This window comes from Hylobates moloch, unplaced genomic scaffold (assembly GCF_009828535.3).
Source record: "Hylobates moloch isolate HMO894 unplaced genomic scaffold, HMol_V3 SCAFFOLD_23, whole genome shotgun sequence".
Classification (NCBI taxonomy): Eukaryota; Metazoa; Chordata; class Mammalia; order Primates; family Hylobatidae; genus Hylobates; species Hylobates moloch.
This window is the reverse complement of record NW_026652298.1, coordinates 33,227,032-33,241,444: the sequence shown is the minus strand read 5'-3', so window position 1 is coordinate 33,241,444 and position 14,413 is coordinate 33,227,032. Positions and strand designations below refer to the sequence as shown.

Below are 14,413 nucleotides of genomic sequence, written 5' to 3'. Positions count from 1 at the left end.
TGCCAGTCAGGAGATGTTTGATGAATGAAAAGCCTACACCAGCCTCTGTAGACACTACAGGACACCAAGGACACCCCTGCTGCCACAAGTCAAGTCTGAGCTACGATCCAAGGGGAAACCAAGACAGTAAGAAACGGGGGTTGGGGAGAAGACACATGCCCCATGCAGTGCCACTGGAAGCAGAGGCTTCGAACAGGTGCCCCTGGGAAACTAAAGGAAATGGAGATTGAGCCTTAGATACCTTTTTAAGAAATCTGACTCTGCTGCAACATCCAAACGTGTTCAGTGGGCTTGCTCATCTCTCTAAACAGAGCATGAGGTAGCTAGGGTGTTCTCAAACTCACCACATGAGGCGTGACTGCATTCAGGTCACGTGCAATGGGACCACATTACAGCTTGTGAGATTTTAGGATTGCCCTGTTAACCACAATTCAAAAAGTCAAATCCAGAATCTATTTTTTGCAAAGGAAGACAATTTAGCTATAAGTTTATAGGATGTATTCTGGAAGCTTTCTACAGAGATGAAGACTTGACAAAAACTTTACTAACTAAATATGAATGTATGTATTCATTTGAGGTTTTCGTAGTTTAATAACAGCAATTGCGGGCCTGGCACGGTGGCTCACGCCTGTAATCCCAGCACTTTGGGGGGCTGAGGCGGGTGGATCATGAGGTCAGGAGATCGAGACCATCCATGGTGAAACCCTGCCTCTACTAAAGATACAAAAAAATTAGCCAGGGCAGTGACAGGCGCCTGTAGTCCCAGCTACTCAGGAGGCTGAGGCAGGAGAATGGCGTGAACCTGGGAGGCAGAGGTTGCAGTGAGCCAAGATCGTGCCACTGCACTCCAGCCTGACAACAGAGCGAGACTCCATCTCAAAAAATAAAAATAAAATAAAAAAACAGTAACAGCAATTGCTGTTTCACACAACATTCTGCTCAGCTACCACAGGATGAATGACAGTGATGTGTGGACGAGTCACTCAATTAACCACCTATACCCACTTTCTATGAATCTGCAGTTTCTGCAACTCTTTTATTTCTTCCCACGTATGCTTGTTCTAAGAATAACTGCTGAAATGTAATTTTACATTTGTTGTATTTAATAAACTGGGGTTTCTCTTTCTGTATGGCTGTTTTTTTTTTTTACTTCTTATTAATCTGTTTGCATTTCATTTCCATATGATGGACAGTATTGGGGCCAGTGTCTCACCCCAGGCTAGAGTGCAGTGATGCAATCTTGGCTCACTGTGGCCTCGACCTCCAAGGCTCAAGTGATCCTCCCCACCTTGGCCTTCCAAAGTGCTGGGATTACAGGCATAAGCCACCATGCCCAGGCTCACAAGCTTGTTTTAAAATAGCAATTGCATGGCCAGGTGCAGTGGCTCACACCTGTAATCCCAGCACTTTGGGAGGCTGAGGTGGGCAGATCACCAGGTCAGGCCTGGCCAACATGGGGAAACCCTGTCTCTACTAAAATACAAAAAATTAGCCGGGTGTGGCGGCACGCACCTGTAGTCCCAGCTACTTGGGAGGCTGAGGCAGGGGAATCGCTTGAACCTGGGAGGAGGAGGTTGCAGTGAGCAGAGATCACGCCACTGCACTCCAGCCTGGCAACAGAGCGAGATTCCATCTCAAAAAAAAAAAAAAAAAAAAAAAAAAGACATTGCACAGGGTCAATTAAGAGTCATGAAATATAATTTATTCCCCAAAGTCTTATTGATGAAATGTGCTTGCAACTTGAGATCAATGACTTACAGCTTTTTTAAGGGGCTGTGGAGTAGAAAGGTTTGCTCAGCCTACACATTCAGAGCAATGCCACATGGTGTCCCCTGGAAACACTCCTCTCAACTTTTTCTGAAGTACTGTGAATGGAGTGGCAAGAGAGACAGCCAGAAGTTAGATTACCACCCAGACATCTGCAGCCCCACCCTGGGATGGGACCACGTTCCGCAATACAAGTCACCCTACCAAACTCACACAGCACACTTTCCAAACCAGATGCCAGTTTAACAACCTATTGCGAGAGCTGGAGGTTAGTACATAACACAGGACGCTGTCCTCCCAGTATCGGGATGTCAGGAAACCTTAGTTACTGACATGTAATCAAAACAGAGGGGCCTGGATTTTTTAATCTTCTATGGCAGGCAGGAAAATCACATGACCTGTCCTGGTTTCACAAGGGAGCCTCCTTCCTTCTACATAGCTTTTAGATTCTCAATGACCCAAAGAGAATGATCACCACCTTGAGAATGGGCCACAATGCTCGCTTTCAGGTTTCAAACATTCATGAAGTTAAAGCTCCTGGCAGATAACATGGGCTCTTTCCAAGGACACATGGGCATCTCTGCAACTATGAACAGCTGTGACCTCACAACAGTGTCTCCACCCCTCAAGGGGCATGCTAAGAACTGAATTCGGGCCAGGTGCGGTGGCCCATGCCTGTAATCCCAACACTTTGGGAGGCCGAGGCGGGCAGATTGCCTGAGCTCAGGAGGTCAAGACTATCCTGGGCAACATGGTGAAAGCCCATCTCTACTAAAATGCAAAAATTAGCCGGGCGTGGTAAGCGTGTGCCTATAGTCCAGCTACTGAGAAGGCTGAGGCAGGAGAATGGCTTAAACCCAGGGGTCAGAGGTTGCAGTGAGCTGAGATCGTCCCACTGCACTCCAGCCTGGGCAACAAATTAAGACTTCGTATTTAAAAAAAAAAAAAAAAACTGAATTTGCTTTACACAGCCACAGGCACAGGATAGTGAGAGCCCAGCCCCCCTGCAGGCAGTGCCCCATTATCCACCAGGACTCCCAGCGCAGCCTCAGCCATGCCCAGCCCTTCTGGACAGCACAACACAGACAAGTCAACACTATCTCTCAGGGTGCCTTCTCCCAGACGCCCCTCTGCCCATCCCATGCTGGGTTCTTGCCAGGTTCTCTCAGGAGTGTCATCACTGAATTCTGGAAGCATCCCTGCTCTGGCTCAGGTTGGTGTATTTCCCCATGCAAGAAACGTACTAATTATTGTTTCCAACTTCCAAATAAAAAGTTAAAATTACCAACCCTCAGAAGTAGACCTGCTTCTCTTCAAAAATTTCAACACATCTGACTTCTCATTAGCTGAGGCATGTGTTAACTTACTAGAAAAATGGCATAACTGACTTTCTTGCCTACGCATGACACTTAAAACCCTGCTTCCTCCAACTTTCTTAAGTCCAAATTAGTTCAGAACAAGTAATTTCTAAAGTAGGTGACATTGAACATCTAACTCTGTCATGGTACATGGCAAGAAATATGTTGTTACAACTCTTGTTCTCCAGGATAAAATTTCTCTGCCTTGGAAATCAAGCAGGGTATCCACGCTGTTTGTTACTCATGCAAAAAACCATAAACAGGCTGGGTGAGGTGGCTCACACCGATAATCCCAGTGCTTTGAGAGGTTCAGGCAGGATTGCTTGAGGCCAGGAATTCCAGACCAGCCTGAACATAGCAAGGCCCCATCTCTACAAAACTTAAAATTAACAACAACAACAAAAAATTAGCCAAATGTGGTCACCCCCACCCTGTGGTCCCAGCTACTTGGAAGGCTGAGGTGGGAGGATCACCTGAGCCCGTAAGTTTAAGGCTGCAGTGAGCTATGATCACCCACTGCACTACAGCCAGAGCAACAGAGCAAGACCCTGTCTCTTAAATTAAAAAAAACAAAAAAATTTTAAAAACACAAAAATGATAACAAAAATAGACTTTACAAAATACCCAAAAGAAATTTTCAGTTATTTATGAAAGTCTATCAATGTCTTTGTCTGGAAAACGGGCTTCTGCCTTCAAAAGGATCAAAAAAACACCATTACATTAACGTTAAAAGCAATAAAACTGAATGAGCGTCTATCAAAGCAATACCGTTTTATGGCTTCAGTGTCTCTTTCTCAGAGCCACTTGCCAGCCAGCCATCTCCTGCATTACCGTTTATTCTCAGAATACACTGAAAAAAGTGTTTCCTGAATGAGCATCTCGCGGAAATAAATTTAACAAAAAAGGAAACTGAGACGGTCACCTTCAGAGCAAACAAGCTAACGGTGTAGAAGAGGCACCCGAACGCCCATCCCACCAGCACAGTAGCAAGTGGGGCAAAACGTGCATGGGTCTTATGCAAGCCAACAGGGAGAGGCGACCAGAAAGGCTTAGGGGAAAGGTGGCCCCTGAGTGAGATTCTGAACCACTTTCCTGGGGTATCTGTCCTGTCTGTGCCCACACAAGTGCATGTGTGCTGGGAACCAGTAGCACCAAGGAGGCTGGGGCCATCCTGAGACTCTGGCTGTGCGACTTCCTGTAGAGAAGGCAGGACTCCTGTAGAAAAGGAGTCCTTTTCAGCAAGGCAGTGACGACCGAAGTCCTGTGGGCAGAAGCTTTCATAATGTGTGGGGTCGGGTAGGCTGGAAGCAGGACCAAGAGGGAGGCTACCACCACAGTTCCAGCATGAGGCAGCAAGGGCCTGCTTTCAGGGGATGTCTGAGAATGCCAAACGGGCCTGGCAACAGGATGTGGGATAGAGACGGCAGAGTTCAAGGCCGACTCCCAACGTCTGTCTGCACACTCAGGGACCTGGTTTCCTGCCACTATCTAGTGCTCCACTTCCCCACACTCATCGCAGGGAGCTCTAGCACTCATGGAAGAATCATCAGAAGGCCACCAGGCTGACTAGAGTTAAGCATCAGTGGCGCATGGCACCAAATCCACTCGACTTTTATCATACACTGAATCATTCTCAACATATTACACATTTAATATTAAAATCCCTATTCAGGCACATCAAGCCCAAGATTTCATGAATAGCATTGCTTAGGCAGAGGCCGGATGGCTTCTTCCTAATCCACATCGAATATGGTTACTGTGGGCCCTTTCGGCATAGCACCCATTTCGATGGCCCCACCTGTGGTGTGTGCTCCACTTTAGTTCTAACATTAAGTGTCACGTTTTCTTGGCTGCAAAAGTCCTGCTACCAAGGCAACACTACGCGCTGAACACCTCCTATGCTCCAAATTCCATGCCAGGCACTTTATATGTGCCTGGCGATTCCAGTCTCACAACAACCTTGACAGGCATGAATGACCTCCTTTAAGGGATGGAGAAACTGAGGAACCAAGAGCTTAAGCAATGTGCATTAGGTCCCACAGCAATTAAATGGCAAAACCCAGATTCAAACCCAGGCATGGCTCTAAATCTAGACTGGCTTAGCCACCACAGTCTGTTCTATCATGAATTTTAACTTAATGACCTCTTTCTCCTTTTCCAAAACACCAATTCAAAAAAAAAAGGATACTTTCTTCCTATATTTGCTAATATCGATCATTTCATTATAGAGAAAAAATTAATAATGAGGATATCAGCAGCCTGAAAGAATCAGGAGAGCTGAAGCCTGGGGAATCGCTTTGAATCATTAAAACCTGACATGCTCACATCAGAGTGAGATGCTGGGTTTGGCCTAATTTTTTCTCTACTGGGTTGTCTGAGCTGATGTTCATCTTGTAACTTTGCAAAGAATTATCTTAGCAACATAAGCCAATGTAAGGAAAATCAACACCCTCGAATTATCTGACTTTTGTCTTGTTACAGTGCTATTTGAAAGAATCCTTTTTTGTTGTTGTTTTTTGAGACGGAGTCTCGCTCTGTCGCCCAGGCTGGAGTGCAGTGGCGCAATCTCGGCTCACTGCAAGCTCCGCCCCCCGGGGTTCACGCCATTCTCCTGCCTCAGCCTCCCGAGTCGCTGGGACTACAGGCGCCCGCCACCACGCCCAGCTAATTTTTTTTGTATTTTTAGTAGAAACGGGGTTTCACCGTGTTAGCCAGGATGGTCTTGATCTCCTGATCTCGTGATCCGCCCGCCTCGGCCTCCCAAAGTGCTGGGATTACAGTCGTGAGCCACCGCGCTCGGCCCAAAAGAATCTTCTATTGGTTATAATTACAACAGCACAAGTTTATCTGGCTGGGTGTATTCAAGAGAACTCACTTTCTACTCCCAAACGTGCTTCAGCAGAAAAGTGACTGCACAAGTTTGGAAGAAACCCACCAGCACCCCCGTAACAAAAACACAGAAGCCTAGATCAGAAGCTGCAGCTGACCCATTAATTTGCTCCTAATAGCAGCAGTCTAAGTGTCATACAAAAGTCTAACATCTATCCCATTCGTCTCAGAGCTGACACTGAAACAGGCACTGCTCACTCGGGCAAAAGAACCACACCAGGGAAAAAAAAGTTTGTATGCAGAAGCAAGGCCTCCGGATAACTTCCTGTTGATTCAATAGCGTCTATACGGACCATCTGAGTATTCAGTGGGCAGAGACCCATGCAAGTCACTCCCTTCAGCCCCTAGACCTCCATGGCCACCAAAGTTAGCGAATAAATAATACACTGCCAAGCAACCTTATTCCCAGCCAGACCTAATCATGCCACCACCTGCACAGCTCTATCTGCCCTCCAACTAGAAACGTGCAACTGGCTGCTTCAGGCCTTACAGGGAGTGTGTGGTTGCAACCCCAGCAAACTGCATCAGGCCCCTCACCTCTTCCCTCTCCGCACTTCACCATTCATCACTTTCCTAACTGCTCAGGGCATTTCAAAAACAACTATTCCAGAGCACCGCTGTTTTCCAGTGAATATGCAAGGGCTGTGCAGAGTTCACTCAAAAGCAAATGCAACCCCAAGAATGTGAGGCCGGAGAACAAACTCACACTGACCTACTGATAGAGAAAAAAACAACCAACCGAACCAGTCTCCCACGCTCCTTCGAAACCACTCTGCCCAGAAGGTGCAGGCAGGATGCTCCAGGTTTATTACAAAGCCTTCCCTTCCTCAAGCTGTTCAGACCCTGACAGTTTCCAGCTGCTAGTTCGTTAGGAACCGAGGCAGACACAAAACAGGTGCCAAGTCTCCAGCTCTGACCAGGACCCCACTCACAGCCTGGTCCATGAAGCCAACCAGAGTCCACTAAATTCCACCCTTCTGGCTTTTTAACAGAAGTGTTCTGTCACTCTTTCGGGTCCTAAGTCACATTCTAATCGTAAGGCTAGCACCACATTTCAGGATTGGGAAGGCTGAAATAGATGGCCTAAGACACAAATAGCTTTTTAAACCACACACCAGTGGGTACTCACAGGGCACTATTATTTGTCCACAGCCTCATGTGCTCACTACAAGACAAGGGACCTTCTGGGTAATGAAATTGAAACAGAGACCCAGTCAGAAGAAATGAGTTTCTTAAGTTTAAGGAATCAGCATTAGTAACTAAAACCTCTGCCATCCAATTGGACATTCTGGTAAATTTACAGATTAACTGTCCTAGGGGTTACCTTTCCAATACAAACTGTAATATGAAAATAAAGCTTCATTTTATGAGAAAACAAAGTAGCCCTGAAAACGTGCATGGAGACTGCTGAATTTCTAAAAATTCAACACCCTCTAGTCTTTTAAAAGCAAACATCAGCCAGGCGCAGTGGCTCACACCTGTCATCTCAGCAGTTTGGGAGATCGAGACGGGCACATCGGCAGTTTGGGAGGACGGGGTGGGCAGAGGACCTGAGGTCGGGAGTTCGAGACCAGCCTGACCAACATGGAGAAACCCAGTCTCTACCAAAAATACAAAAGTAGCCAGGCGTGGTAGCACATGCCTGTAATCCCAGCTACTTGGGAGGCTGAGGCAGGAAAATCGCTTGAACCCGGGAGACGGAGGTTGTAGTGACCCGAGATCGCGCCACTGCACTCCAGCCGGAGTAACAAGAGCAAAACTCCGTCTCAAAAAAAAGGGGGGGCGGGGGGGGGGGCAAAAACCTTGAAATTTGTGGACCTGTTCATTTTCCCAAAGATACAGGTCTGTAACACACATGCTCTGCAGTAACGTCTGTTTATTCTCACTACTGTCCAAACACCTGGAAAGCGGTAGGACAATGTCACGGGAAATCCATATGCTTGCGTTACTGGATATTTGTCTTGACCGGGTACCATTTGAAAAGGAAACCGAAATGCAACCTTTTTTTATGTTTTAGATGGGCTGCAAAATACAGCACAAAAAGAATACACAAAATTCCCTCAGTAAAGTACTTCTTTTCAGCTATTTGGTTTAATCACATATACCAGGCTCTCTGCTTAGTTGCTGCTTTGCTGGGGCCAAGTGAAACAGATAACCCAGTCCTTGGCGTGGACTCCGCTCTTCTGTCCCCTATTACTGCCATTGATAAATACCACTGGGGAGTGCCTACTGCAGAATCCCAGCCACTTTGCCATTTGCAACCTGGCCAGCCATTTTTTCAGTGACTATCCAATCGCTGGAAGTAAGTTATTCAGAGGTGAACACCAGTCACGCTTAAGTGTTCCCACCAACCGGTGTGCAGCGCCCCACACTTGGAGCCACCGCACAGGACAAATACTGCTTTTCCTGAGTTCCCCTGGAGCTTCATTCATTGAGGCAACCCAAGATCCCTTGCTAAAAGCAAAACTAAAGCATTCCACGCCCTTTTCATTCAGGTGGCCTCCATTTGACTCCCGACAGCCTGAACTCGTCACGTAGGTAAGAAAACTTTTTAAAGACCATTTGGACTTTGCTTTGTTTCAGTGGAATGGGTCGTGAGAAAAAGTGCCTTCCAATGACCAACTCCGTAAATCCAACACCCTTCTCTTTACAGTGTCTTTACATCCAACCTTTATAACCAAGACTCTATACGTCAAACTACAGTGCCTTGGAAAATTACTGCCACATCGGCAGAAAACCGAGTTACCTTTCGAGTCAGGTTTGATTCTGATGCAGCCAGCCATGTGCGGCGGGGCTTTCGCACGGTTGCAAGCGCACACCTGGCCGGATGCTGGCTGCACCACACACTGCCAGGTACAAACTCCCCGAAAAACAGGTGCATTCGGAAACCAACAGCGCCCGGGTCAGAACTCTGGGCCAGTCCAAAGCCTGACAACATCTGCGATCCTTGCAGGTGTTTTCGAACCTAAGCACGACGCTAGGTAGTGCTGTTAGAAAGTGATTTGGAAGAGCGCTTCCGAGCCACGGCGCGCCCTCCGGGGGAGCGCACCCGAGCAGGTGCGGGCGAGCCCCGCGCCCGGGGAGGTCAGGAGTTCCCCAGCCACACCAGATCCAACCGGACGCCCCAGAACGGGGACGGTTCCCGGAGTCCGCCTCCCAACCTGGGTGACAAAACACCTCCGTCCCTCCGCTACCACAGCGCTCGAATTTACAACTCCGGGCGCTTTGTGCCGGGGAGGCCCGGCGGACGCGGGGTCGGGACAATGCACGGGGCCGGGGTCCCGGCGGCCGCCCCTCGCCCGCGGACCCGGCATGACTTTGCAGCCTCGCCGGGCCGGGGCCAGGAGGCCAGGCCGAGGCCCGGCGGCCGCCGGGGCCTGGTTAAAGATGGCGAGCCCCTCGCGTGGCTCCCGCGGCTCCCCCGGCCACAATGAAAGGCGCCCCCGGCCCCGCCGTGGCTGGCCCGCGGGCCTCACCTTCCATCTCCATGTCCTCGGGCTCGCTCAACTGCTGCTCGCCCGCTTTCTGCTGCTGCTGCTGCTGCTGCTGGTGGTTCATGTCGGCCGCGGCCTGGGCCTCGCCTGCGGCCGGGGGCCGGGGCTGCGAGCCCGGCGAGCGGGCGGCGGCGAGCCGGGGCGGCGGCGGCGGCGGCGGCGGCGGGGCGGCCTCCTCCTCCTCCTCCCGCGCGTCGTCGGCGACGGCGACGCAGAGGGCGGCCCGCGGCGGACGGCGGCGGCGGCAGGGAGACGCGCACGTACTTGCTCGCGATTCGCCCAATCTCGGCGGCGAGGCGGGCGGGCGGCCGGCAGGCCGGGCCGGGCGGCCCCTCGTCGCTCGCTGCGGCCACCGCCGCCGCCGCCGCCGCGGGGCCCGCCTCCCGCCGCCGGGGCCGGGGGCCCGGGGCTGCGGGGCCGCGGGCCGAAGCCGGGGGCGGAGGGCGGCCGGGCGGGGGCCGCGGAGGTCAGCCCCGCCTCGGGCCGGGCGCGGCGGACGGGAGGCCTGGCCGGCCGCGGCGGGCCTGCGACCCCCTGGGGCCGGCGGGAGCGGCGGCGCGGGCGGGCGACGGGCCGGCCGCGTTCCGAGAGCCGCGGCCTCCGCCTCCTCGGCGTCGTCGTCGGGGCTCCGGCAGCGGACGCGGCGCCCGGCAGCTCGGCTCGGCTCGCTCTCAAAATGGCGGCGGCGTGAAATGTCACATCCGCATGGGGGGCCGCGGAGCGAGCGAGCGAGCGAGGAGAGCAAGCGGGCGGGCGCCGAGCAGGAGGGCGGAGCGGGAGCGCAGGGCGGAGCACGGGAGGCGGAGCAGGGAGCGACCCGCCTGCCGCCGCCGCCGCCGAGGCCCGCCTGTCCCGCAGCGCCGCGCCCCGGCGCCGCCTGCCCCGCAGCCCCGCGGCGGACCCTCGGCTCTCGCTGCCCCCGGGCCCTGGGGGCCCAGGCGGGCCGCCCGGTGACTTAGCCCTGCGGGGGTGATCCGGAATCCTCCCCATCCTGGGGAGCCGAACACCCCGAAAGACCCAGGAGCGGCAATGAGGAGGGGCCCAGAAGCCACCCGGTAGCCGGGGTTCAGGTCCTAGCCTAGCGTGCCGTGGCGACCGGCGGAGGTTGCCCGGGGACTGCTCGGGATAGGGCCCGGAAGGGAGCTTGGGGTCAGCGCCTAGAAGTTCCTGTTATTGTCGTTATTTACCCACGCCCGCTGACCTGCACTTTTTCACCCAATATCCACCATGGAAGAATTTATTTTCTCACTGTCAGCCTAATCTGGCAAAGTTTGGCTCCTCAAGAGCAACCCCAAGCGGGGCGCACCTGCTCACACCTGTGATCCCAGCACTTTGGGAGGCTGAGGCGGGAGAATCACTTGAGGCCAGGAGTAAGAGACCACCACCCTCTCTACAAAGTTTTTGGTTTTTGTTTTTATATTTTTGAAATGTATTTTTAATTAGCCGAGTGTGGTGCCTCGTGCCTGTAGTTACAGCTACTTGGGAGGCTGAGGCTGGAGTTTCACTTGGGAGGTTGACTGAGGCTGCAGTGATCAAAGATGGCGCCACTGCACTCCAGCCTGGGCAACAGAATGAGACCCTGTCTCAACTAATAATGATAATAAAATAATAATATACAAATAAAACAAGCCCACTACCCCTCACATTTGGCATTAATTTACTTCCTTCCTATCAACCCAGTCTGGGATCATTCACCCGGGGCCTCCCTATTCCAGGAGACATTCAGTGAATGTATCTGCTGTCCTATCTCATTCAGTCATTGACAGACTGATGATTAGGGTCTCAACTTTTCCAGTTCATCAAGGCAGTGTGGGTCAATAAAAATGAGCAGGCCGGGCGCGGTGGCTCACGCCTGTAATCCCAGCACTTTGGGAGGCCGAGGCGGGCGGATCACGAGGTCAGGAGATCGAGACCATCCTGGCTAACACGGTGAAACCCTGTCTCCACTAAAAATACAAAAAATTAGCCGGGCGAGGTGGCAGGCGCCTGTAGTCCCAGCTACGCGGGAGGCTGAGGCAGGAGAATGGCGTGAACCCCGGGGGGCGGAGCCTGCAGTGAGCCGAGATCGCGCCACTGCACTCCAGCCTGGGTGAAAGAGCGAGACTCCGTCTCAAAAAAAAAAAAAATGAGCAAACCGATATACATTTCTACACATCTCAGGGGCGAATAGAATTTCGCCCTAACAAGGGCACAAGATTGTGGTACCTGTCTTCTCTCCATCTCCCTATACCAGCTTTCCCTGCATTTTTCTCCCGTTTATGTACTGTTCATCTCCCCGCCCCCCGAAAGAATGTTTTGCTCACTGTTGTATCACAAATGCCTGGGATACACAGCAAGTGCTCAATAAAAATTGGTTGGGCCAGGCCGGGCGAGGTGGCTCACACCTGTAATCCCAGCACTTTGGGAGGCCAAGGCGGGCGGATCACTTGAGGTCGGGAGTTTGAGACCAGCCTGACCAACATGGAGAAACCCCGTCTCTGCTAAAAGTACAAAATTAGCAGGGCGTGGTGGCGTATGCCTTGTAATCCCAGCTACTCAGGAGGCCGAGGCAGGAGAATCACTTGAACCTGGGAGGTGAAGGTTGCGGTGAGCCGACATCGCGCCATTGCACCCTAGCCTGGGCAACGAGCGAAACTCCATCTCAAAAAAAAAAAAAAAAAAAAAAAAAAAAATTTGGTTGGGCCAGGCACGGTGGCTCACGCCTGTAATAGCACGTTGGGAGGCCGAGGTGGGCGGATCACCTGAGGTCAGGAATTCGAGACCAGCCTGGCCAACATGGTGAAACCTCATGTCTACTAAAAATATACACAAAAAAATTAGCTGGGCATGGTGGCATACGCTTGTAATCCTAGCTACTCAGGAGGCCGAGGCAGAAGAATTGCTTGAACCCAGGAGGTGGAGGCTGCAGTCAGCTAATCACACCCCTGCACTCCAGCCTGGGCAATAGAGCGAGAGTCCATCTAAAATAAATAAATACATAAATAAATATTGGTTGAATGGGCCAGGCACAGTGGCTTACACCCCTTATGCCAGCACTTTGGGACGTTGAGGTGGGAGGATCAATCACTTGAGCCCAGGAGTTGGAGACCAGCCTGGGCAACATAGGGAAACCTGATCTCAATCATCCAATCAATTAATCAATCATCAGTCAACTGGTTGAATGAACATATGATCCAAGCGTGACTGGATCCCCCTCACCAGCGTTTCGTACACTTGAAGGTTTCTCACCAGTATATTTCCTGCCAGACCACAGAGGTGAGCAGGGGAGAGCCCAGTCACTTCAAAGGAATCCCTTGGGTCACCCCCAGAATCTGAAGAAGAGGTATTGTTATTCACACAGATTCTCACAAATGTTAATCAACAGTGTTCAGATGCAAAAGAATCCTTCTCTCTAGTATTCTAGAAGCTTGGAGGAGGGAAGAAAGTGCCTTTCTGGCAGAGGAAGAGGTGGCAGAAAGTTATGTACATGGCTGTCAGTTCACATTGGCCAACCTTATCCTCATCACTGAGTTCAAAACCAATCTGGCTGGGCGCGGTGGCTCACGTCTGTAATCCCAGCACTTTGGGAGGCTGAGGCGGGCGGATCATGAGGTCAGGAGTTCGAGACCAGCCAGACCAACATGGTGAAACCACATCTCTACTAAAAATACAAAAATTAGCCAGGCGTGGTAGCGCGCGCCTGTAATCCCAGCTACTCAGAAGGCTGAGGCACGGGAATCGCTTGAACCTGGGAGGTGGAGGTTGCAGTGAGCCGAGATTGTACCACTGTACTCCAGCCTGGGCTATAGAACGAGACTCTATCTCAAAAAAAAACAACAAAAAACAATATCTACCTTTCTTTATAGAAGCACCTTGAGGAAGAAATTGTCTTGTCTACAGCTCTATCCTCAGTACAGCACCAAGCTTATAGTAGATGCTCAGTGAAGATTTGCCGATTTGCCGAATGAATGCTTTCACCCCTGCAACTATTTACTGCCTGCTAGGAGCTCAGAGCCTCTGGGATACAGGCTGGGAATGACAGTGCCTGCTTGCTTGGAAGGCCTCTCATCTGGAGTCAATAAAACAGCACTTCTTTGCTTCTTCCTGGCTGGTACACATCTTTCACTGAGGAGTGGATGGCGGAGGGAGAGTTCATTTCTAGGGCACCACAGCTATGAGAAAAGCAAGACAGCGCCCTTGGAGGCCCACTAAAAAGGCCCCCACTCGATTATTCCAGCAGGCTCGGCTGGCCTGTTTTCTTCCTCCCCTGGTAGAATTGAGCCTGCATTGGCTATAAAGTCCATTTGCACACAGAACGGGTGTGTTTGGAAGGACTCGGCAGAAGTGAATCCGCTGAGTAATGCCTGCTTCCTCGTAGGGTGAATGCCAAGATGCCTCCAAAGAACATGAAGGGCTCTGAAGGGGAAGATGACTGAGGGCACCATTTTTGATCACTGCCAATTAAAAAAAAAAAAAATTCATGATCCCCTACCGTGGTTCAGAAACTGGGGACTAAGGAGACGATGAAAAACCGGGGAGACAGGAACCGCTGGAGAAACCGACTTGTCATTAGCTAGAGCCAGTAAAGGGCAGGGAGGGGCCACCCTATCATTACTTGGAGCAAAACATATTTTGCTGCTCCCAGGGCCATGCCATGACTTGGCATAAACAGAGGGTTGGTTTTTCTTCTTGAGAACCAAAATATTTATCTACTTGGAAGCTATGTTGGTCAGGGTCTAAAATTATTTAATAGAAGTGTCGTCAGAGAAGAAATGGGATTACCAGCTTTCTCCCTCTCCACGCCTTCATCTGCCCCCACCCCCCGCCCTGCCGGGATAACTAAATTCCTAAATAATCCATACCTAGAAAGATGACCTAATCCCATACCACAAGGTTACTGATGAGGATTTGGGTTTAGAGAAGATA

The 14,413-nt window shown here is 51.2% G+C and overlaps 1 protein-coding gene across 2 annotated transcripts in view; it reads right to left on the bottom strand.

Annotated features, from left to right (window-relative positions):
- The window catches only part of USP7 (ubiquitin specific peptidase 7), a 238,225-nt gene that overhangs the window by 63,140 nt on the left and 160,672 nt on the right, over positions 1–14,413 (bottom strand). Inside the window, exon 1 of one of the 2 annotated variants that reach the window (XM_032144510.2) lies at positions 9,491–10,205. The exons of the other annotated variant lie outside the window; for it this stretch is intronic. Within the exon in view, the coding sequence (XP_032000401.1) occupies positions 9,491–9,572 (82 nt within the window). The 5' untranslated portion in view covers positions 9,573–10,205. Of the gene's footprint in view, positions 1–9,490; positions 10,206–14,413 lie in introns of those variants that run through there. 2 annotated transcript variants of the gene reach the window in all.